The 12,861-nt window shown below is 40.0% G+C and overlaps 1 protein-coding gene and 1 long non-coding RNA gene across 2 annotated transcripts; one reads left to right on the top strand and one right to left on the bottom strand.

The window, feature by feature from the left end:
• Positions 1–7,078: 7,078 nt before the first annotated feature.
• LOC139937813 (uncharacterized) lies at positions 7,079–9,793 on the bottom strand. The gene is made up of 2 exons (XR_011786089.1): positions 9,267–9,793; positions 7,079–8,620 (listed from the first exon to the last, which is right to left on the bottom strand). It is a non-coding gene; the product is annotated as an uncharacterized lncRNA (long non-coding RNA).
• Positions 9,794–10,480: 687 nt separating this feature from the next.
• On the top strand, positions 10,481–12,849 carry LOC139937382 (ribosomal-protein-serine acetyltransferase-like). Its single transcript, XM_071932504.1, has 2 exons — positions 10,481–10,620; positions 11,159–12,849. The coding sequence occupies exon 2, from the start codon at positions 11,176–11,178 to the stop codon at positions 11,785–11,787; it is 612 nt and encodes a 203-aa protein (XP_071788605.1). The 5' UTR covers positions 10,481–10,620; positions 11,159–11,175; the 3' UTR covers positions 11,788–12,849.
• Positions 12,850–12,861: the final 12 nt, after the last annotated feature.

Below are 12,861 nucleotides of genomic sequence, written 5' to 3'. Positions count from 1 at the left end.
AACACAAAACATTTTTAATTTTTCGGTTCGTTTGTGCTTCCCTGTCAACAATCCCATTCATTTTAAGGGTGCAGGTCTGTGCAGATTTTGTCATTTGGGGGCGATTTCAAAATTAAACAATCGGTAACTCGGGGTAAATCTTCATTCCCCCCGGGGTATTACAAGGCGAGAAGAAGTCATGCCATACTGAGCTCATTATCTACAGGTCAATGAACATCGCTCTTGGGGCCGCATAAAGCAAAGTTTACTTCTTTGATACTGTTTAACAATAGATAAGTGGAGTTTGCGTTCCATTGGTTTCTTTAGAACCATTGAATACCTCAAGGAGGCCAAAACCGGCCCACTGTGAAATTATAAAGAAACTGATATTTCAAAAAAAGGTATGAAGTTATGTATTTTCCCCCGCAAATAGTGAAAATTGACGAGACGTTAAGGTTTGTTTGGTTGTTTTATTGTCAAAATGCTAAAACACCAAAATTTCAATAATTAACCAACAAATAATTTTCTGTTACTCATGAACTGTAATAAATACATCAAATAGTAAAATCAGCACTATGGTCTGTGTATTACAACTAATAAATTAGTTCTTAAAGGGTTCTTAAAAACAGATTGACACTTTTTCACCACTGTTTATAAACCATTTTAAATAATCGGCTCCTTACGATCAGACATCCTTACATTTTTTCAAAAGTAAACAGTTTTGTGTGTTTGTAAAAAATAATTTACAGTTGCTTGTTCACGTCCTCTAGCAGTTTGTGTTAGTTGGTTTAATTAACGACTATGTCGACACTTGTCATTTACAACGGAACGAATTTTGACAAACGATTTCCCCTTTACCTCTCTTGGAAATTCCCGCTCTACTAACATTGACATCATTAATCGTCTATCTAATCTGTCTTTTGTAATTTGTCCGTCCTTACTTAAAACAGTAGTACTGTCAAAATTTGACTTTTTCATAATGTTTGCGGGGAAGAAAAAAGGCATCAAACCCCGCACAATCGATGATGCTTCCTCTCTCGGTTACTTCGAAAGGTAAACCTTGACTTCGTCTGTATGACCAAGTATGCACCGAAAAACTCTGCGCTAAACCCGATCGAGCATGGATGGTCCCCCCTAAGCAAGATGCTTACATCTGTCAAACTGAAAAGCACCCTTGAGGGAGAAAACCGGCCTCCAAGTTCGCAAAATAATCTAACAGCGCATGAGAAGTGGACCAAAGAAGCGACCTTGTTTGACAACGCCATGGTAGACCTCAAGGCATTCTGGGACTGTCAGACAATAGACCTTTCTTTTGTTGATAAACAAACCGCCTTGGTTGGCATGGTCGGCCGAATGTTAGTAAAACACTCAATCTTAAAAACAGATGTTTTAACCAAATTCAGCATTTTCTGCAAACTTTCAATTAAATAAAATACCTCTCATAACTAATTGTTTTGTTTTTAATAAAATCAACAAATTTGGTTACATTGTTACCAAAAATAGCAATCTTTGCTTAATTTGCACTTACGGCTTTCCATAGTTTTCCAATCGGGGTTGGCAAAAACTCGGGCTGTGACGTTGCAAAAGAAAGGTCTATTGATGGTTTTCGCATCTCCTCTTCCCACCACCCCTCCTGCAATCACCCACCCGAGCCATTCAATGACTATGAAACAATCCACCCAATAGTGTCATCGGGCTCCAAAGCCAAATTCTTGGAAAACGCGGACATTTATGGGGAGATGCAACCCAGAGAACGCTCCCTTGTAAAGTGCTTGGATGTGAACTGTGGTTTTTGTTCCACACACCCGGTTTAGAGCTGTCAAATCGGTTGGAGAAATTCAGAAGAATCGCCGGATCATACTGCTGCCAAATGAATCGCCAACACAACCTCAGCACTACTATGACAAGTGCTCACTGCCTTGTGCAACGACCTGGTAACCTAGAGACAATGCCGTCATACGTGGAAAAAGGTCTTGTGAAATGCCCTGACTGTCCTTGCTATTTTTTTCCTCAAAGACAGACAAGAGAAGACATTCTTCTATCTGTCATTAAAGTTTGGACCGATAAGTAGTTTTTATTTTTCAAAAGATTGCCCGACTGGGATTTCTTTTTAGCTCTTATAGGAAGGTACACGTTTGGTAATTTAAAAAAAAAAAAAGTTATCTGATTTGACCATGGAATGCTAAACTCATTTTGACTGTTTGATGCAGATTCACAGGGCATTCGTTTACAAACTTAATTGGATGCGCCTTAATTTTAAATGAATTGATGTTGGATAAAATTGCCCGCGAAGAACCTATAATAATTTAATTTGTAATGCGCTAATTCCAGACAGCGCTGTTCAAATGCGCACGTCAATGATACAATGAAAAGTAAAACCAAAGAGAGGGAGCAACGTATTGATATTATTTTCTTTATTATTAAATTTATATACTCCTATTGTAGCCATGTCATATATATTTACTACAAATAGACTAGATCATCTCTGACTGCCAATCAATTTTTTTTTAATGTGTGTCTGTAACTGTAAAGAAGACAACAATCATAAGAAAGAATAAAAAAGCCGCCGTCGAGAATAATAATAGCAATTAATGTTGTGTTGTTGTTGTTTTTGTTTTGCTTTTTTTCATCAACAGTCTATCATCGTTGTGGTATCACTTCATTTGGTTGAAAAGCTAAATTTTAACATTTTGAAGAAAACTAACGAGACGTAAATTCAATTCAGTACTTATAAACAGTAACAGTATTAGAAACGACTTGTTTCGGCCGTCTTAGCTTTGTGAATTCAGAGAGTAAAATATCCAAAGTATGGTATATTCAGTTTGGAGGAATCGGATAGTGTATATGAACCGTCTCTTCAACAACGCAACGATGGCCACGAACACGAAGACCTGCAGTGCAATAAAATATTGTATCTCGTTTTAATAGCTTAACTTGCTGTTCAGTGGCTGATTTTGACCGATCAAAAAATGAAATACAGAATACTTTGGTAAACAAGAACGATTCGAGACATCTACAATAACAATATTTGGGCTTATCAGTCATAATCATAATTTGTTAATGGATCAGCAGAACATTTATTGGAGAAGCCAGGCAGCTGTCATAAATCCGATAATCCTTGCCGAAGTATTCCCACCCGCAAATCTTGCCTTTTGAGCCATTGGACCCTTTCGGTACAGAAAAAAAGTTCACAGATTTACAAATAACTTACAGGGTTTACAGAAGGTAGTGGTGAAATACTTCTCTTGAAATATTATTTCATGAAAAGCTTTACTTTTTGAGAAAACAGTAAAACAATATCAATTCTCGTTAACGAGAATTACATATTTATTTTAAGCACATGTCATGACACGGCGAAACGCGCGGATACAAGGGTGGGTTTTCCCGTTATTTTCTCCCGACTCCGATGACCGATTAAAGGAACACGTTGCCTTGGATCGATCGAGTTGGTCTTTGAAAAGCGTTGTAACCGTTTTATTATATAATGCATATGGGTAGAAAGATGTTATAAAAGTAGAATACAATGATCCACACAAACATGCCTCGAAATTGCACGGTTTTCCTTTTACCTCGTCGCCTAACACCGTCGGCCATTTATGGGAGTCAAATTGACACCGCGGCCAAATTGACTCCCATAAATGGCCGACCGTGTTAGTTCGAACAGTAAAAGGATAACCACGCAATTTCGAGTCAAACTTGTGTGGATCATTGAATTCTACTTTTAAAACATCTTTCCTACCGTATGCATTTATAAAAAAGGGTTACAAACGCTTTTTATAGACCAACTCGTCCGATCCAAGGCAACGTGTTCCTTTAAGCCCAAATTTTCACAGGTTTATTATTTGATATAGAAGTTGTGATACACGAAGTGTTTGCCTTGGACAATACTGTTTGCCGAAAGTGTCCAATGGCTGCTCTTTGTATCCACGACCAAGTTGACCCAGCATGTGCTGACGGATATTCATGACTCTATTGTTCGTATGCAAGGTGTGAATACCCTGTAATAGTAATACCTCAGGTGATTCTTAAAAAAGCCCCCGAGTTACCGCTTGATTAATATTGAATTCGTCCCTTATAGCATATAGCAAGCAGCCTCTGACTGCTCAATATTCAGACAACACATAATATGTAACGTCATCACAGCCCGAGGTTTTGCCAACCCAGATTGGTGGAAAACTATACCGTACGTGCAAATCAAGAAAAGATCGCTATTTTTTGTAACTAAAATTTGTTGATCTTCTTTGAAACAAAACAACTAATTATATGAGTTGTTTTCCAGAAAATGTTGAATTTTGTTGAAACATCGATTTGACGATTTAATATTTTACCAACATTCGGTCGGCCAGCTTATAGACCGGCAGCCCAGAGCACTTTGGTTAAAGGAACGAGGTACCAATATTTGAGTACAGGAACATTTAGTGGATAACCTGACACAGTCGGATATGGATGTCTGCCGGGGACCCCCCTCTGTGTGTAGCACGTGGACCCCCAACAAAGAGGCAAAATAATGGGCTGAATCAAACATTCTAGGTACCACATGAAATCAAGTGGAAATGGTCATCACCATGATACTAAGTAAAAAATTTCAACCGCCAGACAAACTGTCTGCTGTAATAGGCCTGCCAGACACCCCCTCCCCAAATGTTTAGTGTACAAACCTATGGGTTGAAATTAACCAGTAGTCAAATTACCTCAGATTTACATGAAACTTTGTTTAACTGTTCCACTATGGCTAAAATAAACACAGACCAAAAATTAAATTCCTACTCCATATCGTTTCCGAGCCTCTTCAAAAATGCTAAAATCTCCCCCTTTTGGCGCTCCGCCCCGAACGACCGCGCGTCGTGGTGGTATTTTTTTCAAACGTTAAGAGCCCGTAATTTAATAACGACACCAGCTGTGTGGCTGAAAGGTGTATGCTATTTAAGTTGTGGCCATTGATTTATAATTTGGCTGCACTGGGCCTGACAAACACCCCCACCCCCGGGGTAAAACCTCGGAGGAACAACCTAAAACCAAGTTGAAATTACCAATAGTCCTAATGCACAATTCTTAACAGAAGACAATATCAGCCGCCAGAAAAGGTTTTGCTGCATTGGGCGCGGCCGGACAGACACATATACCCTCCCCGGGTTAAACATCAAAAGGAACCACCTGAAATTAAGTTGAAATGACAAATAACAACATTCTTAATACAAGTATCAACTGTCAGACAACAGTTTTGCTGCATTGGGCCCGGCAGACACCCCCCCCCCCGGGTTAAACATCAAAGGAACCACCTGAATTTAAGTTGAAATGACCAATAACAATATTCTTAATACAGTATCAACTGCCAGACAACAGTTTTGCTGCATTGGGCCCGGCAGACACCTCCCCTCTCCAGAGTTAAACATCAAAGGAACCACCTGAAATTATAAAGTTGAAATTACCAATAACAATGTTCTTTTAATACCATTATCAACTGCCAGACAAAAGTTTTGCTGCATTGGGCCCGGCAGACACCTCCCCTCCCCCGGGTTTTACGCATCAGAGGAACCACCTGAAACCAAGTTGAAATGACCAATAACAATATTCTTAATACCAGTATCAATCACCAGACGAAAGTTTTGCTGCATTGGGCCCGGCAGACACCTTCCCTCTCCGGGTTAACATCAGGGAAACCACTTGAAACCAAAGTTGAAATGACCAATTTACACTAAACACGCCAGACAAACAATTGGTGCGTTGGGCACGCCAGACACCCCCACCCCCTTGGTTTAAGAATATTGTTATTGGTAATTTCAACTTGGTTTTAGGTCGTTCCTTCAAAGTTTAACCCCGGGGTTGGGGAGGTGTCTGTCGGGCCCAATGAAGAAACATATGTCTGGCGGTTGATACTTCCCTTTGTATTAAGAATATTGTTATTGGTCATTTCAACTTGGTTTCAGGGAGTTCCTCTGATGTTCAACCCAGGGGTAGGGGAGATGTCTGCCGGGCCCAATGCAGCAAAACTTTCGTTCGTCTGGCAGTTGATACTTGTATTAAGAATAATTTTGGTCACATTTCCACTTGGTTTCAGGTGGTTCCTCTGATGTTTAACCCGGGGGAAGGGAGGTGTCTGCCGGGCCCAATGCAGCAAAACTTTCGTCTGGTAATTGATACTGGACGTCAAAGAATAGTGTTATTGGTCATTTCTTGGTTTCAGGTAGTCTTGGCCCAAGACGATGGTGCTTGATTCTGGATAGTGTACTACGCGCGGTTGAATCGCCAAAGCGCGCCCGCCACGGTATGATTTAGTTACGTGGACGGCTCGAAATCTAGACTACACTCTGCAAGCTACCATCGTCTTGGCAATCATGCAGCACTGCGTGCACTGTGGGCGTTGCCGTATTATGTTAATAAGGCCGTTGTCGAGGTTGTGTAATGCATATTCAACATGTGAACAACATGGCAGCGCCCAGCAGCATGAAATGAAGTCGGGCCACGGTCGGACGTACGGGACGAACGAGTGATACTATAATATGGTTTGCCTAGCCATACCATGGAGGAATTCCTCCATGGCCATACTTAACGAACGCAATGCAGGGATTTAAATTCTACATCCCCTTTTCCCAGAAAACCAATTAATAATTATTGTCGTTATTCTGAAGAATAGCCGACTACAGAATGTCTGAGAGAAAACTGACTAAGGAGGAATTAAGTAACAAAATGCTTCGTTACGTGTCGTGTTTGTTTTATGGTTTTATACTTCCCGAATGATTTGTCGTGGGCAGATCACATGAACCACAGACAGACGAACTACCCTCAGTGCATATATTACACCATGGAGGTACCTACATGATTATACTCACATGGAGGTAGAAACCTCCATGATACTACCGTATATAGTAGTTTTACTACAGCAAACACTATTCACTGTACAAGTACAATTTATTGTCGTTCTGAGGCATCGACTTATATGACTTTGCACATGTATTAAACTTTAGGGCTACTAATTGTGTCACAATCACATGAATACCTAATAGTCAGTACGTTATAATTAACAATGATGTATTGTGTCTTAAAACAATTGATACAGTTTAATTCAAATTATTTCTAAATAAAGGCCAACACAAATTACTTGTTCATAAAATTGATTTCTTTCTTTATTGCCAAACACAAATTCTTCACAGAACAGTGGCTATTAAAATGATCAGGTTTGTAAACAGGCTATAACAACGATACCCCACAATTAAAGCCTGAGCGACTAGTGAAATTTGCTTCTCAACTATTCGTGCCTCAAATAGTCGCAACTTCAACACACTAGTCATTTTTCATGCCCCAAAATGCATTGCGACGTATTATTTGCTGCAGGATGAAAGGATTTAAGGATTGTGTCACTTTACGTCTAGGGCTGGGCGACTAGTGCGACACAGTGTCAAACTTGTCGCACAGTCGAGATTATTAAAATCACAAGTCGTGTTGCGACTACTTTTTTTAATTCCTAATTGAATAATCGTGTACTCCAAAAATAGTAACAACTTCCTGTTTGGTGAACTGTCTATTGTATCGCTCACGACTATTCATGGCAACATAATTTACTTACGAAACACAGTCAGTGACACCAGTGACAATCCTTCAATCCTCTAAGCACGAAATTTACCATATTGCCCCTGCGGCAAACAAGTCATGACTAGTGTCGTAGTCATGACTTTTTGAGGTGTGACTAGTTGAGTAGTAACTTACACAAGTGGCCCAGGCTTACTGATGTCTGGTTGTGTTTCATAGGTAAATTATGTTGCCATGAAAAGTCGTGACTGTGAGCGACACAATTTTTTCAGCAAGCAGGAATAGGAGCAACTATTTTAGTTGTTGTGGTGGCTTGATTTACGGAGTAGGTGAATAATGGCAGTCGCAACTCGACTAAGCAATAACTAGTTGCGATTTCGACATCAATCGTAGTGCGTACCACTAATCGCCAATCACAGGCTTTCCCACAGCAGCATTTAAAGTGCACAGGTATCACAGCAGTTATACACAATACTGTTTGTACTATGTACCTGTATGAGCGGCTGAGCCTACGACCACTCTTCTACATTGTGGGGTGCAATGCAGTTTTCATCTGATTCTCTGTGTCTTAGATAGTTTATGGCAGTTGAAAGACCATGTTGCTCATCTCGCCCAACTCTTCCACTTAGTTGTACATTTTCATCTTGGTGTTCAAAATAATGACAAACATCAACTCCAGTCCAAAAGCATCGGTTGCTAAGAGTATGCACACAGTTCCCACAGTGTTGAAAAAGCTATGTAAACTCATCTTGAAAGTCAATCTCTGTATTGGTATGGTATGATACATGTCGACAATAAATTGTGATACAGTGGTGGAATTTTGCAGCAAAATGTAGAGTACAGTTCTTCACATACGACAGTTAATATGATGTTCCATCTTTTCCTTTTCTCTTCTTGAGACTTCCTCTGCAAAACAGCAAAATATCTCTTCCACAATTATATACGCTTGAATCTTGATTCTGTCACAGATTTGTCTCTCTTGAATCAAGAACTCCATTCCTTAATTGCAGAGCAGTCGACTACCCATTCATCTGACAAGACGAGGCCTAAAAAGTATCAGTACTCCAAGGTGGGCATGCAGCAGTTCTCTAAAAGCCTTTCCTGGAAATGTGCCCTATCAGAAGAATAAGAATAGAATAAGTTCAGTGATTATATTGGGTCTTATTGTGCTAAACTTTTTCTGCATCAAGCTTAATGTAAAATGTACATCTGTTTTGATTATAAATATTAAACCGTTGACCAGCGAGGGTTACGATTTACGATCATCAATCAACCCAACTATAGCAATTGCAAACAAGTGTTAATTGCTTGTGCACAGAAGAAAAATGTAAGTTAAAAAAAAAAAAGTCAGCCAATGAGATGAGCCATTTTCAAATCGAGGGATATGAATCTGTGTGCATTGAAGTGTTGGTGACTCAAGTCAGACAAATCCAATCTCACATAAAGCTGGGCTATGTTCGTTCCAAACCGAAACAAAACCAAGGAGTAGGCTCATACTTCCTTCGAATGCGAATGCGAAGTGGATTTTGGTGAGGCAATACTTTTACGAGCTGCCCTTCCATAAGTGAGACACAAGAAAATTGTGCTTCGCATCATGAAATAGCACTGCTATTTAGCAGGAAGGAGGTCTACCTACATAAATAACAACAAGTTTTGAAGTATTCAAACATGACAAACAATGACTACTTACAAATGTATGACTTTACGTTTTCTAATTCTATACAGATTCGATCAATATAAACAAGATTCTCTCCACTCACCACTTTGTGACACTGACAGTTACATAATGACTTGGGATCCATGACTTGCTCAGTTGCAAACGTTGGTCGTATGTGGTATCATGCTCTAGTTCAGAGTTCCCTATAGTTTATTCACACCCGGACATCCTACCTCATAGTCCAACTGCTGCCTGCATGCAGCAGACGAAGCACACGAGAACTGACGGAGTTTATCGCAAAACCAGACCGTCCGCAGAGAGGGCACTAGCTGGTATATTTTGACATAGTCGTTCATTAATTGCCATCTAGATAGCAGATCAATATAGCTTCGGCTCACTTGTTCATCTTTAACATTCATAATCGTGAATATTTCCTATTTTCTTACGATTTTTCCTCCACGACAAACACGCCGTGTAATCATAACATGAATGACCCCGGGGTCAACTAAACATTATGTTAATTTATTACAACGATCGCACGCTGATTGGTTCTACAGAAAGCTGTAGAAGAAAACAATGAAAAAGTTAACACAGCGCTGCAGGATTGCCAAGACGATGGTAGCTTGCAGAGTGTAGTCTAGATTTCGAGCCGTCCACGTAACTAAATCATACCGTGGCGGGCGCGCTTTGGCGATTCAACCGCGCGTAGTACACTATCAAGAATCAAGCACCATCGTCTTGGGCCAAGACTAGGTTTCAGGTGGTTCCTTTGATGTTTAACCCGGGGAAGGGAGGTGTCTGCCGCGCAAAACATTTATCCGGCGCCTGATATTGTCTTGTGTTAAGAATAGTGCATTAGACCTATTGGTAATTTAAACTTGGTTTTAGGTCGTTCCTCCAATGTTTAACCCCGGGGTGGGGGTGTCTGGTAGGCCCAATGCAGCCAGATTATGGATCAAGGGCAACAACTTAAACAGTATACACCATTCAGCCACACAGCTGGTGACGTTATTAAATTACGGGCTCTTAACGTTTGAAAGAATACCACCACAACGCGCTGTGTCGGCCGGGGCGGAGTTCAAAAAGGAGTAAGGGTTTCATAGAGTAAGGGTTTCATGTGGTGTTTGATTCAGCCCATTGTTTTGCCTCTTTATTGGGGTCCATGCGCCACATGCAGCGGGGGGTCCCCGGCAGACATCTGACTATGTCAGGTTATCCACTAAACGTTCCCGTAGTCAAATATTGGTACCTCGTTCCTTTAACCAAAGTGCTCTGGGCTGCCGGTCTATTAGGCGGTTTGTTTATCGACAAAAGAAAGGTCCTTGTAGTAGTGTGACGTCAGATGTTCATGCTAAGTTTTAGCAAGAGAGGGCGCTTTCTTTTTTGTGGATAATTTGTGAAACGTGTGTGTATACTTGTGGTGTTTTGGTTGTTTGAATCAATGTGTGGCCAGCCTGGTGAGTGCTTTAAATTTTGAATAACAAGATAATGTTGTTGTGAAGTCATCTGCATGTGTGTGTATTTGCTAACACTGTACATAGCGGTACCCGGCAAGTGGGGCGCTGTCCTGTACTGTAGCCTAGGCCTACTCCTTTTTTAAAAAAAGAAGTTGTCGTTATCGGTCGTACAATTTTTTTTCATTGGGCCTACATACAGCGCGCCAGTTACTGGGTCTGTTTTTTCTAGATTTTTATTTCTTCTACATAAATAATAATAATAATAATAACTTATAATGCTTTAAAAAGATATTCATAAATACCCAAGATAGTTTCTGCTACTACTATTGGTGGAGAGGGCATCACATGGGGGTGTGTTAATGGCCGATAAAAACACAGCTGAAACTGTTTAAGACCGGCTGGCTTCATTCTTCTTTTCAATAACTTTAAAACAACGATTCTTCCATAGCAAATTTTCTTTTAGCCCAAAGCACCTAATCCAAAGTTTACAGCCTTTCAGTTTTATTAAGAAGACTTCCATTTTCTTTGGCTTTTTTAGTTTCTTATCTATGATTCATGGATTCTCTTCAAGTACCTCGCTATTTCCCATTGGCGATAAGAGAGTCTGTTTTCATTCGGCCCGTGAAGGAGACGGACGCCAGTGCCTTGTTTGACGCTGTGGATCAAAGCCGAGCCAGCCTCAGCCTATATCTACCATGGGTCTCAGCGGTAAAGAATGTTGAAGATTCTGCCTGCTTCGTCAAATCAGCAATGGCTCAAGAAGCTTCTGGCAATGGTCTGCATTGTGTGATTTATGACGACAATCAGCTTGGAGAACTAGAAGTCTTTGGTGTTGTTTCTCTGAGAACCATCAATGCCCCAACCAAGACGGCAGATATTGGGTACTGGTTACGAGAGGATAAGGTAGGCATGGGATTGTGTACCATGAGCTGTAAGAAGCTTATTGAGTATGGTCAGGCCATAGGTATCGAGCACTTTGAAATCCATGTAGCCACTGATAATGATATGAGTGCAGCTATCCCTAAGCGTCTTGGCTTCCAAAAGAAACCAGGTAAAATCACAGTTGCAGAGACGATTAACAATGAAGTGGTCGATCATCATGTTTACTTGTTGGAACCAAACAGTACTCCAGATTCACCGGCAACTAACGATGGAAATGTTAAATGATTTCTTCTCCTCGTTTGTGATGTGGGTCTTAAATTTCCAGAGCAGCAGTCAGTCTTGAAGAGGAAGCATGTTCTGCTTGTTAGTGGTGGTTGGAATCAGACGTGGTGTGATTACACTTATGACGTGGCACAGAAAATGCAGATTGACCTGAGTGTAGCTCGCGCCGTCTACAAAGAAGCATTTATAATCTATGGGATAGACAACTCATTTATGTCCCATTGAAATCAACAATATGGCATCTTTGTCAAGGCGGTTTTCAAACAAAACATTTATTATAAAAGCATCTAAAAAATGATAGAGGTAATACAAATACTTTACAATACGGTATCATTGCTAACTTTATACATTAAAAAATATGTAAAATTTTGTTTGTATTGGAACTCAATGTTCATCTATCAAAAATCATATTTGATAAAGCCACTAGTGTAGTGCTAAATGTCACTGAACTATTTGTGAGTTTGTTCTTTCATTTTTTTCCCATATGTTGGAATTGGTAAAATTAACGTCTTTACTGATGTAAATTTTGATATTTTGACTGAAAGGCAGTGGACACTATTGGTAATTACTCAAAATAATTATTCGCATAAAACCTTACTTGGTAACAAGTAATGGGGAGAGGTTGACAGTATAAAACATTGTGAGAAACGGCTCCCTCTGAAGTGACACAGTTTTCAAGAAAGAAGTAATTTTCCATGAATTTGATTTTGGGATCTCAAGTTTAGAATTTGAGGTCTCGAAATCAAGCATCTGAAAACACAGAACTTAGTGTGACAAGGGTATTTTTTCGTTCATTATTATCTTGCAACTCCGACGACCGATTGAGCTATTTGTTATTTTATGTATACCAAGTGAGAAGACTGGTCTTTGACAATTACCAATTGTGTCCACTGTCTTTAAATGTTCACACCTTCAGGTCAACAAAAATGGAAAAAAAATTCTGAAAACCCCCAAAACAGGACAAAGATATGCATAAAGTTCACCATTCATTGTTATACTAAAAACAGGGGTGGATTTCACAAAGGTAGTCCTAACTTAGGACTAGTCCAAAGCAATGCTAAGAGATAGGACTAGTCC

Source organism: Asterias amurensis, chromosome 5 (assembly GCF_032118995.1).
Source record: "Asterias amurensis chromosome 5, ASM3211899v1".
Classification (NCBI taxonomy): domain Eukaryota; kingdom Metazoa; phylum Echinodermata; class Asteroidea; order Forcipulatida; family Asteriidae; genus Asterias; species Asterias amurensis.
Note: the sequence above shows the minus strand (reverse complement) of the source record. Positions and strands in the feature narration are given on the sequence as shown.